Below are 14,741 nucleotides of genomic sequence, written 5' to 3' on the forward strand. Positions count from 1 at the left end.
TATAACAAAAAAGGCAGATCATCTTATGGGGATGTGAGAGCCTTTGTTCATAAATCTGATTTCAGTAATATATCTTATACAATCTTTTGAGCAGTATTCCCTCACTCCCTTAGCATCGTGCTGTAGAGGATAACACTGACATATGATGACAAGATTAGGCACATTAGTTTATAGTGCATTTAAGCCATAAAGTTGTAAGATCCCAGTTTGTTACAATACAAATGGAACTCTGTTTTAAATGCCAGCATTAAGCTTTACTTGATTATATTAATATTTTCAACATGTACTTGCATTATTATTATTATTATTTTTAGTTAGAGAATATGGAAAATCAGATGTCACATATTGCTGCTTTTTAAGGAATGAATGCCTCTTTCTGCAGAATTACCAGTACAAAGTACAGTCATACAGCAATTTTGGAATTAAATATCCAAAGATTAAATATATCATCCTGATGCAGGCAACAGCTGAAATAGAAATTCACTGTAAATCTAGTTTGAAGATTGCGTCGTGTATAGAATGAAAGAGTGATATAAACCTAACCTAAACYTGTTCTAATGCAAGACTCATAGGAAGATGGTGTTCTGGTCTACTGACCAGGGAGATGCTGTGGGAATCCTGTGACTCAGCTACTGTGCTGCCTTAAAACCTCATTCAGGAACCAAAATGATCTCTTTTCTGTACTCATGGTTTCCCAAAAGCATCCATTACAAATACAGCTTTAATTTCAAGCAGCCACAAAAGCCTGTAAAAAGTCCTGGCTTCTCCACCTTCGATTCAGGTACTTTATTTTGTCAAAAATGAAACTGTTAACTTGTTGCCCAGAAAGATTTACCTGACTTGTGCTACGTCTGATTTCTCTTACATTTAGATAAATATGCCATTTTCAAAGTTGTTGAAGACCACCGCCAGAAACACCACAAAAGAATTTCAGAATGCTTGGAGTCGAATCTTGCGTTTAGATAACTAGGAGACATTTTCATCACTTTTCACTATCATTTCTCATCTGTGTGAAGCTTCAGAGAAAAGAAAGGCCTCTTCCTAGATATGGAGATTTGGAAACAAAATACCTGCTAAGGAAGAACAATCACAGTGATAATTTGAGCACAAACTACTGTTCAGAAATGTCCAGCAAGAGACAGAAATGCTGGAAACAATTCTCCAGAAGCCTCTTACCGCTGAAAGCCAAGTAAGAAAGAGCAAGTGAGCTCTCCTCAAAACACACCCCTGAGGGCCTGAGCTCCTGAACAGCAGGGCCAGGCACTGTGGAAATCCTAGGATTTGTGTCCTGGAGGCAACCTAGCAGGTGGTCTGCCAAGGACCCCACACAAGGTCTGCAAGAAAACCTGCCAGGAAGGGGGGAGAGTGGAAGCTCCACCCAACTTCATTTTTTAATCGCAGCTTCACCAAAGCTGAACCATTTATTCCAAGCAATTCAATTTGAATGAGTTGTTAAATTCTGATAGAAAAAAAGGAACACAGGCAGAGTTTTCCAACCAGCAATGTCTGGGATAAACATTTTCGGGTGTTTACAGATCCATATTCAGTCTTGAACAGCAGCCAGCTCAGTACGATAGAGCACAGATGATTCTTGTGGGAACTACAACTTGTTAAACACACACACACACCCTTACAACAGCTGCAATTTCTGAAAGATTGATAATATTCCTTGTAGGGATTATGTCAAAGATCTGGACCACTGAGTGGTATCTGAAAACACTGAAAAGAAATCCACGTGCAGTAGAAAACACCGAGCAAAAAGGACTAAGCGCTGTTCCTGCTATGTTGTTACCCAGGAGCAGCCATCCAACAAGAAACTATTGGAAGCAGCAGCATAAATATCTTTCCAAAGTCCTTTCTTCTGCTGCTGCTGCTTTTCTCTGTCTTGTATTTGGAATAACTCTCAACAAGCTACCTCTAAGGAACAAATAACTAAATAGCACAAAATAGGTCAGTGGGGATGGAAACCTACAGGTGTTACACTACAGATGTCATAGGCCATATCTAAACCATGCCAGTGGTCCCAACCATGTGTCTGTCAAAGGGTGGGAGAACAGAAACCAACAGAAGCCCAGCAGCACCCAGTCCTCTGAGCAGTACAGCAACCACCCAACACTGACTTCTGGGATTTGTCTGACAGGACGAACTTATGGTCAAAATAGTACAAATTTCAATATTGAGATATTTTTGCCTTCCTGGATTTACTTAAAGGAGAACTTATTTTCTAAAGAAAATCCTTGCAGTTTATCTTGGGAAAAGTTGTCTACACTGCCAAGTTATTTTATTTGCTCTCTGTCTCATGTTCTTTAAAAAGCCATACGCTATATCCTCCTAGAAGGCCTCCATTTCTTTCCATTTGCCATGTTGGAAATTCCTCACTTTATTTAAACAGACTCTCATTCAGCAAACAGCAATGCTAGAAAGCTTAGCATAGCAAATTAGTCTGAAGTAGGTGGCTCACTGGATGAGAATCAGTATGGAGATTTAATCCATAAACTGGTTTCCACAGACCTAAATTAAATTTAAAAGCCTGAAAGACATGTTCACAAAGTATTCATGTAATTTAAATCACTTCCTTTGTGATGCTGAGATTTAGGAATGTTTGGAGAGGCTTTATTTTTATTGCTTCCTGCATGGTCACTTGGAGGGAAAAAAAAAAAAAGCTGCACATTGTTGTTCTACAGATTTCAGAGAAAAAAACAGAAAATGGCTGATGATCAACATTCACCACAGGTAATAGGTACTCCCTTACTTGCCTCAGGCTTCCAGTCTGGAATTATTCACAAAAAGTCACCTGCATTTCAATGGTAAGGTGATAGTGCTCCTCAACTCTTAATTAAGGTCACCAGTCAAAACAGAAAAGTTCAAATAGTTGCAGGAAATTTTGTGGCAAGTGAAACACATTTATTAACTTGCAGAGATATTGCAACCTTGACCCAATGTAAAGCTGAAATGGTTGCAGTTTGAAATAGCTCTTGTTTATATGACAGGGACCAAACTTGAACCATTTCTTCCATTTTGAAAGACTCCATGGGCTACATCATAGTCCCATCAGTGCTAAAATTGGTCATCCCTAACAAACTATGGCACCTTTAAATGTGCCTGCAGTGCATCTGCAAAAGAAAGACTTSCTTCAAGTTAGGGACAATTTAGTCCAGTCAGAAATGATTAACTAAGGAAAAGTACCTTGGTTCTCACCAATATAGTTCCACAAGGAACTAAGAAATTTTAACCTAAATATTTGAAGAGATTAGCTGTCAGTCACCTGAATCTGAGTCACAACCAAAAGCACAAGACTCTACTTTTAACTCATCTTTGATCTTCTTTGTGAACTTCGGCTATCTAGAACTGTCTTCTGTACATTCTCCCACAATGTATGAAATCCTATTACTTCTGATGTCCAAGGAAAGTGCCAGCCTTGCTTTCACTGGGCTGGGATTTTACCCACTTCATGTAGTCAGGACATCAAAGTGGGGCTTGTGGGTTTCTCTGAGACTAAAAAAAGAAATCCAAGTGACCCTTAGATGAAGGATGGGAAAGAAATTGAAAGGGAAATGATGATATAATTTTAGTTTGAGTCCTTCCTAAGTCAGCCAGAGAAAGCCACAGGAGCATAAAATATTTTATATTCCTGTCCATTATAAACCCAAATTCTTACCCCAACATGAGAGTTAAAATCCTATTTTAAGTTAAGAACCCTGAAATACACCTTTCCTGTCCTTTTTCTTCAGTCAGTCAGAGGTATGTGGGATAAGAAACCTACTGCCCGTTGGCTCTCAGCTATTTTCCATTGACCCAGCCTACCATTTCTCTATGCAATTCCCAGTAAAAGCACCAAAAGTCTTCACAGACAGGAAAAGTGTTCTTCCCTTTCTTGCAGCTGACAGTCAAGTCCTGGGCTCCTGTGTGTCTGCATCCTCAAAACAAAAGAAAGTTTCACTCCCAAACACAGCAACAGTTAATGCAGGCTTTTGGTACACTATGCTGCTACACTTACTGCTTTTTGGTAAATCAGAACTAATTCTTTCACTGGCTACCTATTAACAACTGGAAGATCTTCCTCCATGTTGGTTGACCCTGAACACGAAATTTACAGAAGACTGAAGATGTCCTTGTATAACCAAGGCTATGTACAGGACTTGCAAAATACCCAAACTCCCTTTCTGCTTAAGACTCGGGAACATTCAGGGACCAGAAAACAGATTAGATGTTCAAATAATTTATTTTAAGTAACATCATTTTTTTAATCTATTGCCTGAGTAAATACTTCCATCTATATCACACCATCAAAGAATATCAAATGTGAAAAATGCGGCTTTCTGGCCAAGCCATGTTATCACTTTAAGATTAATACTTTTCTTTAATATGATAAATATTTCAGAACATAGAACTTGCGTAATAATCAGCTCTTTAAAGTTTGGGGATTTTTTAATCTACTGAATGTCAAACAGGGAAATTTACAATAAAGTACAAAGCTCCACTAAGAGTTCTTTAGGAAAGAGATTAAATTGGCTTCCAAAGTCTGGTCTTCCATGTATGTTCCTCTACACAAAAGTTCTTCATTTTGCTAAAACTTTTGATGGCTAGGATGAGTGATCCACAAATGAATAACTGGGAGTGTCAAACCAACTTAATAAAGCAATTCTAGTTAAATCACAAACATACATAGAGGTTGAAGTTATGCCTCATTATTTCAGCTACCTGCACTGAAATCTATCCTTTTACATTTTGGAGGGTTTATTAAATAAAAAGTTAAGGAAAATATGACAAATGTTGTATTCAATCAGCTCCTCTACTCCAACCAACATTTCACATCCTTGTCCCTGTACGTTGCTAAGGAGCACTTTAGGCGTCTTGGTAAAGTAATTATCAGGGTCTTCATTACACCCCTTTTTTGATATGGGGCTGCCATTAAATAAATACTTCTCACTCAGATGTTTCTTTCTTTGTCTTGTATTTTCCTAGCTAGGGATTAGCAACTTCTAAGAGAACTGCAGTAAGAAAAACATATAAAAACATGCAGCTTAGAATGATACCCTTGATTAGTCTCTGTAAAAAGAGGAAATTAAGGATGAGAGTCACAGCTTGCTATTCTACATTCAATTAGATCTGGCTTATATATGGCTATGGTTCACACAGGACATGCAGTTATCTAACACATTTTTATTTTGGCAGCAGAACAATTACAATGCAAATGTATAACTTAAAACAGGCTCCAGCTGTATTTTTTCATCTTGTTGTGACATCTTCAGCAGACTTAAAACAGCAGTCATTAGATTGCATCCTATACTGAAATTCCCAAACTCATACTCTGAAACTGAATGCAGCTTTTAAAATACTTAATGATGTGAAGATTGAATATGATATGACTGAAGAAAGCAAGTGGAAAGGGCTTTGATACATACACACATGCACCTATACAAAATATAACAGAACAATAAATGCAACAGATCTCTTTAAACACAACATCCAAAGACTGATCTCTGTTCTGTGGCGAGCGCAAGCAGGCTGTTATAAATGTCAACAAAAATATCAACAACATGCTTAAGGTACACAACGGTCAGGCACGTCAAGGACAATATTAAATCTTGCACATCTCCCTTCTTCTGAATGACTCATAGTTTTACTGATGATCATAAAAATCTGATGTGTTTTTCCTACCTAACAAAAATTGTCACCTTTTTTCCCCAGTTGGTCTGTGGAACTTCCTGATGAGGTGGCCTTACTGCAGAGTACAGCACAAAGTCAACTCATACACAGATTAAAATATCTCCCTTCCTACATGTTTCCACCTCAGGCTATTTTTTTCTTCAGACACATCCTTAAGCAGCCTTCCGTTTCACTGATGATAGTTCAGGTACTTCAATGGCAACCACACACCTAGACATCTTATTTGCCACCTGGCAAAGCAACTTGAAGAAAACAGAATACCCAAATAAACTCCATCTCCGGAAATCTGTAAATTGCTTACTGCCAAGAACTAGCTAAATATGCTGAAAAATATCACTCTATTTTTGCCCTATTACATTCTTTTTCTGCTATTGGCCACTGACAGAGGGAGTGCTGTCCTAGACTAATGTTTGTTTAAGAATGTCTGTCCCAGATCTAAATGTGCACGTTGTGGTCTTGTGCTCTGGTCTGCCATTCTACTGCAAGGGGGAATGGTTCAAATCCTGCAATCTTTTCCTTTGGCATAAGTATYGTTTTGTCCCTGCATTCTGTTTCTCTTGTAAGTCATTTTCTCTTAATGTTATTTTCACTAAAAAACACTAAAAATATAATTAGAACAATAAGTTGGTCTGTTGGCTATTACACAGTACTCAGAAAGGAGCATGGACTCCTTATTTATTTCAAACCAGCCAGTTAACAAGATACTATCAAAAGCCAACTTAATGTTTTCAGAAATGACATATTTACCCTTTAGTTTGAGGTCCACATTGTGCCGCAGCCAAGGATAAACGCCATAGTTTGACAAGTCTTCTGGAATAGGGTGATTATATATCCAACCATCACATGCAAATCGATAAAAGTTCTCACAAGGATCTACAGATTGATTTATTTTGCTTAAGATGGCAGCAGCTGTTTAAAAAAAAAATCACATTAATTTTATGAAATATTTTTACTTAAACAGAATTACGTCACGCAACAGTCCAGAAAGGATTAACATTTACCAGTTTCTGAAATGTAATGTGGACCTCACTTGAAAGCTAAGTCTTGCTGTTCTAGGACTGATGTGTACAGTCCAAGCCTCTGTCATTTTTAAAACAGCAGCAAGACTACCACAGCTTCTCTAACATCTAACAGTGCCCAATGAGAAACAAAAAATACAGAATATCTGTGCAATGCATGCTTTTTGAGTGCTGTACAGAGATGACCAATGAATCTAGTACTACAAGAATTTGAAGTGCTGGAGCCAGACACCTAAATATAGGTTCTCCATTTTGCCATGATGGAATTAACTGCCTGAGGAATTTAGTAGCAATACCTTTCAAAGAGATTGTAATTAGCATACCAGTAATTATACACTGTTGACCTTTAGCTAAATAGCTGCACAAGAAAACAAATCAAATTCTGATCTATCATTCATTGGAGGAGATAACCGCAGTATTTTCTGCTTAATTTTGTGACTGTATACACCGCTGCTATTACAAATGAGACTGGTAAGAGAGAGATCAGTATGACAAACCAGAGACTTGCTAAAATAACTTTTGAGTGCCTAGGCATACGATCTTTCAGTAGAACAATTGTGGCATAAATTTATGTAAGTAGAGTAACACTTCAAGGATATGTGGGTACTTGACGTTTTTTGACTACATGCCCATGTTCTGAGGGTTATCCAAACAACATTGATTAAAAGGCCTGGAAGGAAACCTGGTAAGTTTTGTAGACTTTGTGGTACTATTCCTAGTATCCACTAGTTTTACTTAGAATAACTCCTCCTATGATTTTTCTGTCTCAGCTGTAATTTTAACTCTCATGTTAGAACTCTCAGTTTGATTTTGCAGAAGACATTTTGGTACTTGGGAATTCTTCTATCACTCCTGAAAAGCTGCTGAGCCAGGCAAGTCCCAGGTCTTGAGACACCATGGAGTAACTGTGCACTGTACTCTGAGCTAAAACAGTCAAGTCACATAGGTCTCCAAGTCTGCCTTGGTGCAGAACAAAAAAAACAATTCAGATTCAACCTCTTAAGTCACATTTTTTCCTCTTAAAGCTCAAGATGAAGCCCGTACACTTTTTAAAGTTTTGGTGAGTCACCCTACCTTACTTAGATACACACAGTCTTTCAGAAATCAGCCATGGATGGTGGTGCCCAGAGAGGCCAAGAGCACTGCCAGTGCAGTGCAGAGTGGAAGCAGAATGACAGGAAACACCATGGAAGTGTCAAGATCTGTAATTTTTTCAGACAATTCCCCAAGGAATCTCATCAGGATTTCAAACACAAGTCAGACACCTTACAGGATTAGTTTAATATGGTTCAGAATGGAAAAAAATACTCTTACAAGTTCACATAAGGTCCACCTGGTGGCACTAAGCTAATAAAACAGCTCAGATTTTAGGTCAGATTTCCAGATGTGATAACTATTGTTTGATCTTTGCTCTCATTAAATTCAATGATAAAAATCTCATTGATTGAATGAGAGCAAAGCTTTGTAAAAACTGACCAGTGCAAAGTGTCACTTTCAGGTCCTACCAAACCTGATCCCTGTAGCACCCATTTAATACTAATAAGTGTCCCAGCTCTATAAAGATTACCATGTGCGGAGCAAAGAGCCTGCCAGTCTGCAAGTAGTTCCAGATTTTGAGCCATAGCTACCACATTATGTTTTTTTAAGTCTATGCAAGATCTGGCCCTAAAGCATCTCTGTGTGTAACAATTTATTGGCTTGCTACTTTTCTGACTACTGAAGAGGAAACAGCAAAATACACCTTAAGGTTGAGTCACCCAACATTTGGTCTCCTATAAAAAAACCATAACAAACAAAAAACCAACAAAAATAAGTCCACACCTTTAGGAAGCTTTTCAAGTTAACCTGGGTAGCATCGAGCTAAAACACGTCAGAACATGAAGTTGAATTGTAGAAAAGAAACAGATCTGCAGTAACCTAAATACTGATCTTTTCCAAAAAAATCTCATTCTTTGTTTCTATTATTAATGAGGTTTTATGACTAAAAGGAATGATGGCACAATTAAAAAGGTGTCAATATCTCATTAACATGCTGCAATTACTCTATATCAGAGGGGAGAAAAATGTTGCTTACCAGCTTCAATGCATTCTGAAGTCAAACAGTACTGTTGCTTCTGATGAAACTTTATAAGGCCTTGGCTAACTGCAAAATGGAAAGCCATAATGAGATCATTTGTAATGAACTGATCATTCCTGGTTCAAGTCAAAGATTGTGTATTTGATCATTCAAATGTCAGTGCAAGATCTGACCCTAATGCATCTCTGACTATAGTAATTTTAAAAAGTTAGAATATGTACTAAGTAAATACTGCAGCTCCTAGCAAATCATTAGCTCCTAGCAAATCATTTCCCCCTACTGTGCCTGTTTCCTCCTCTCCTCCTTCTGTCTTAGCAGGCAGTATGGAGCAAGGGCTACCTCTCACTGTACGTTTGCACAGTGCCTAGAATAATAACACTTCAGCCTTACTCAAGAACAGTGCACGCTACACCAAAATACAAACAGTTAATCATTGACATTATCATCCTCCAGAGAGGCATCTTTCRCAGCTGGCAATTTAACATGCAACTATCCAGCGGGCTTTTGCAGGGTATTTATGGCTACTCGTATGCAGCCGTGCTCACGTTGCCCTGCAGTGGATGGTACCTGCTTTAGCAGGCACACGGCACTGCCTGACCCAACGGGCACGACCCAACACCAACAGGCCACTTGCAACATACCCTTATTGCAGTTAAAAATAACCTAGATAGCAACAGACACCATAATAGTTGTGGTTTATAAACCGCAGTGTGCTTTGCAGTACCTTTGGGAGCCAGTTTCGTTTGCTTCCAAAAACCTTGCTGACATGAACTATGAATTCTCAGTTGATTTTGCTCATCTTTTAAAAATGTGTATTACAGCTGCCACTGAAACTTAAGCATAGGAATTGCTAATTTCAGACACTGCTGTCAGGCAGCAAATATGCAGCTAATTGATGCTTGGGATGAGGATGGGAAAGAGTCTCAAGAGGTAGATGTGCACACATAAGGAAAAGCCTTGCTTTTTCCGTTATATTAACTCAGACTGTGGTGGGGAAAAAAAATAAATAAAAAAGCACACCAACAGAATATTTCAAGGTATCATAACTCTAACAGTGCTAGTGGTTATAAAGCAATTTCTCCTGAAGTTTTATATTGGTCAAGAGAAACAGAAGATATGCAATCGTAAGCATGTATTTCAATGTGGGGAAATCTTGCTATGAGAAAACTAATGCTAGAATTGAACATGAAGGTTTTCCATCTCTTCCCATACTTTCATCTTCATAGCTTTAGTGACAATTAATGACAGAAGTGGCTGGCTTTCACTCAGACTTTCTTAGAAACTGAAAATGGAAAACTATTTCTGGACAACTTACCAAAGCTTTCATTGACTCAAGAAAACATAAAATCTCAACAAGCTTTGTAGATTAGCCAAGAAAGTCAATAGATTTTAGGCATATAGAAATGGGAACTGAAATATGGAAGAACAGCAGGAAATATAAGGAAGTGCAAGTACAACTCTGGAAAAAATAAATAAATAATAGGAATATTATCCCTTATTATTTCACATGGTTCAAAGTGTTGCACTCCTTCCCATTCTTCAGGGAGGCTCACCTTTGCCCTCCTTTAAGCTAGCCTTTTAAAACTTGCCCAGATCTTGAAAGTTTGCTAGATTTTTTCTTAACAAAAAAAACAAAAAGAAGAGAAAATGCCAGATACTATTTAATTCTACTGTACTTGATGGAAAATGAGGGAAAACTTAAAAGAATCAGAGAAGGAAAAAAAAGAAATCTAAAACGGTCCTCCCAGTTTTGATACTTGAAAATAAAAGAAAATAGCATCTCAAATGTTTTGTTCCATTTAGATCTTTCTCATTAGGAGCCAATTAAAATGATAATCTTTAACAAAAACACTTTAAATTAAAAAGCTACTTTTGATTGAAAATTTTTGCCTGGTTTTGTTCTCTTGCCTTTTTTTGCTACCAGAATTCATCACTACATTATTACCTACAGCAGTGGCTCTAACACTCCGTGTCCCAGGTTCTCAGCATCTGCTTTATAAGCTTATTTCCAGATGTTTAAGCAAATGAACATGATAATAAGGTAAAAAAAAAAAATCTGAAAGGAGAAAACAAATAGAAATATCCAGACACAAATAATGTGGACATTCTTACAAAGTTCAAAGGACTACCAAAGCAGGAGGAGAGGTTACTGAAATATGTTTTAAAGCTGCCTGACTTTTTGCCTGGAAGGGATCAGACAGTGAACTGCTTCCTTTCGCTCTGACCCTGTCTACTGAGCAAGAGATGGGTCTGAGTCAGGAAATTCTGCCCTGCCACCGCCCATGGGGTTTCAGGGCTCTTCTTTACAAGCTGGCCCTGAGCTCTCAAGACAGGGTCTCGCCACAACGCCTCGGGGACTCCCAGAGTAGACGTGCTCCTAGTCCAGCACCCACCCAGGAAGACGACAGCCAGGATTCCCAGTTATGCGCCTGCTAGCTCCCAGCTGCCAGTATGACTGCAGCTAGGCAGGAGGCCTTGGGCCAAACCCCTGCCCCTCTGGAAGAGGACCGGCTCTGCTGAAGGCCACTGTTCTCCATGTCATACCACTTGTGCTGGCCCCCAGGGATGCCCACAACTGCATCATGGAAGCCAGGAGATCTCTTTAGCTGCCTTACTATTGCYAAGCCTCGAGGCAGACTGCCCTAGCTGCCTCGCCCATCAGCAGCCCTGATGGGTATTACCTGGCCATGTCTACTTTTTCCACCCTAATCTTGTTTAGGGCAGGCGGGATGTTTTTTCCTTTTTTTTTTCATCTTGCCTAGGGAAGGGGGAATTTAGAGAAAACCTCTATTTGCCTGGGATTTCCAAACATGCAGAACAATTCTTCATGAACTGTCACAAAGGCCACATCTCTGCTACTTGGTGACTATACAGCAGGGCCAGTGCTTTCTCCGATGGCTGCTGCATGCCTGGAAGACCCAGCCAGCCCGAGCTCCTGCTTCCACCACAGCCCTGCTGCTTCCAAGGAGACTTGGGCTTAGTGGGAAAGCACTTAGTGAAGCACCGGCCCGTCTGTACACAGGTGCTACAGACGTCCAGGAAATTGCAAAGAAGTGTCTGAGAACCCCAAGCTATGCTTTGGTACCAACAACACAAGCAACACTAAATAGAAATACATGATTCTTCCAGATTCTTCATAGAGCTGTAGAAGCAAACTAGAGGAGGAGAAGGCTGTGGTTTAACTTCTCAGACTGAAAAACTGAAGGGAAGTTGTTTCAGGTCTACCAGAAATGAAAAATTTTGCCTTAAATGAAAAATGAAGAAAAAAGGTCATCTTGAGGTGCCTAAAATGCTCCATAAGATCCCAAATTAAATGGTTGCATTGTCTACAGTTTTACAAAACTAAAAAAGAATTAAATTCAAGTAAATTTACACATAAAATACAGTGTCAAAACACTGAAACGGAAACACTAGAACATTTCATTGACAAAATGTTAAAATGAAACAATTTTTTCCTTTATTCTTTCAGTTGAAACTCTGACGAATTCCAAACAAATTCTAAAAACATTTTGGTTGACCCAAGGCCAGCATTTTTATTTTCTTTGCAGTTATGCCAATGGAAAATTTTACAATGAATCCCTGGGTACAGAATGGGCCTAAATATACTTACAAAACTATCTATAAGAATCAATACATTTGCTTGAATTTTCATGTCTGATCTATGGATAAAGAACTCATCTCTGACAAGCTATGGTGGTAATTTTGTATGGTTTTCTACAAGCAATAAATACATAAACAATCTAGTGCTAAAAAAATAAGCTCTCAATTAATCCATGGTGTTTGATACTGTATTCTTTTTAAGTGGAAAACATTTATAAAAAAAGTAGAATCAATAGTTTGCACTACCAAGAAGAGGATCAAATTCTGTTCACATTTATAAAGTGATTTATCACATAGACAAGTGTGCAAATGTTTGTAGAATTTGCTTTAGAATAGAAAAGTACTAAAAAGGGGAGCCTGTTGCTTTAAGTATGCTATAGAAAAACCTAGCATCGTTTTCTTTGTTTTGACTATAAACAAACCATAGCTTTCAAAAAAGATCATAAAAGACCTGAGGGAAGCAAAAGAGATTCTTACAGGCTATACCTCAAGTTCACAGAAATTAGTGTTGATCAACGGAAATTAAAAGTTTGGCTGAATTATTCCAAAAGAGGATCTGCCTCTGCAAGCATTTACAATACTGTTTCAGTTCGTTAGCTGGTGTTTTCTGGATACAGATATACTATTCCACATTGTTTTAGAGGTGATTCCATGTGATACTCCAAAAAAGTCAATCTATAAATGATTCCAAACCCTGAAGAGGAAAAACTATTTCCTTCTCCATTTTGCCCAGTTACAGCTAATAAATCTTATCAAAAGAGTTTAATTTCATTCCAGATGCACTTTTTACGATATTTGCAAAGACGACTTTGCAATTCACCCTAGAAAAACAGAAGGAGCTAAAAAATGTGCAAGCATAGGCATTATTGAAGCCTTCTACAGGAATTTTAGTCAAACCCTAATGAAAACCAAATGAGGGATAACCTAAAAGATTCTGTTAAATGTATGCTGATTGTCTGCATGTATGCAGACTGATTTTCAGAAACTGAAGAATATTAGTCCACATTGGTCACAACCTGCAAGTTAATCAGCATTATTGATACACATAATCTCCCTGTTCTATGAAAGAACCCGATTCTAGCTAGAACACATTCAACTGAGCACACAAATTTAAATTCAGCGTTCAAAGTTACGTGAGCTCACTTTGTAGCTATAACATTCTCATAACAAATCTCTTCACTGGCACATTTCCACTTCAGGGTAAAAATAAAACAGGAAAAAAGGAGAAGAGATGGAGGTTTTCACCAAAACACGCAGAGGTAAGTCATACAGCACAAACTTCAGCAGCAAAGCGGACTGGCTCAAGAGATTTACATTCATGTTAGCCTAGAACTTTTCACTTACCCAAGAAAAGCACGGTGCCAAGCACAACAGTGCCGGTCACAAACACGCCGAGGGCAATCCGTGTGGCTTTGTTGGCTCTTCTCCTGGGATCTGGTACCGTCTCTCCTTCCATGGGGATGGGTTAGGATGTGCTCAGTCTCGAAGAAGTCTGGTTTCCCTTTGCTGCTGTTGTATCAGTATTTCAACTATTCACAAACCGCATCCATGAGCTCTCTTCCTTCTCTCTTTTATTTACAACTTCAGGTTTCTGTCATGAACCACTTCCTAGACACTTCCTGCTCTCCTGCTTTCTTGCTCTCAAAGGAAAATCATAGTCATATATTAAATACTAGCTGTGTTTTGAGTTATCCTCTGACCAAGACTAGGAAAGGCAAGCAGTGACCACTATTTACAGCTCTTGCTGCCTATAAAGTCTCTATGAACCAATCACTTAGCAGTCCCATTTATCAAGAGTTCAGGATTTCACAATATTGCTGAACAGATGTTTTAGCTATTCAAACATATAGCTGTAAACCCTTTACAATCAAAGCAGGATTTCTGACAACTTTTACAAACATGAGACTGATGGAAGGTGTTCCTTTTCCCTTGCACTTATTTCAAGAGACTGATTATTTGCTGACTACAGTTCCTTTTCTTAAACCATTCCTGCTGCATCATTTGGCTTCACCACAAGAGATATCTGCTTAGTAGACAAATCCCTTTTTAAAGCTTCCTAAGAGTTCTTACAATATCATGTAACATTTTATTCTGGGAATTTGGTATGTGACACTGTGTGCCAAAAATCACAATCACACACCACAAAGCAGTAATTAGCACAACCTACAGAATAGTGCTGTTTTAAGAGCTAAATTTTTTTTCTTCTTCTCTGGCAAGATATTTTAGTCCTTACTGATAGGCGGTGAATCTTAGGAGAGGATCCTATGCTTCCAAGTCAAGTACTACTACGAACACAGCAGAAAGTATCTTTATTTGGCACTTCAAGTTGAAAAAAAAAAGAAAGTCTTATCTATATGGATTTCTCAGTTTCAGGC

At 38.4% G+C, this 14,741-nt stretch overlaps 1 protein-coding gene across 1 annotated transcript in view; it reads right to left on the bottom strand.

Moving 5' to 3' along the window:
- PHEX (phosphate regulating endopeptidase homolog X-linked) overlaps positions 1–13,822 on the bottom strand; it is a 103,338-nt gene extending 89,516 nt beyond the window's left edge. Inside the window, exons 1-3 of the mRNA XM_026062860.1 lie at positions 13,711–13,822; positions 8,764–8,832; positions 6,418–6,579 (exon numbers count right to left, since the gene is read on the bottom strand). Coding sequence (XP_025918645.1) covers positions 6,418–6,579; positions 8,764–8,832; positions 13,711–13,822 — 343 coding nt within the window. The remainder of the gene's footprint in view (positions 1–6,417; positions 6,580–8,763; positions 8,833–13,710) is intronic.
- Positions 13,823–14,741: the final 919 nt, after the last annotated feature.

This window comes from Apteryx rowi, unplaced genomic scaffold (assembly GCF_003343035.1).
Source record: "Apteryx rowi isolate R43461 unplaced genomic scaffold, aptRow1 scaffold_194, whole genome shotgun sequence".
Taxonomy (NCBI): Eukaryota; Metazoa; Chordata; class Aves; order Apterygiformes; family Apterygidae; genus Apteryx; species Apteryx rowi.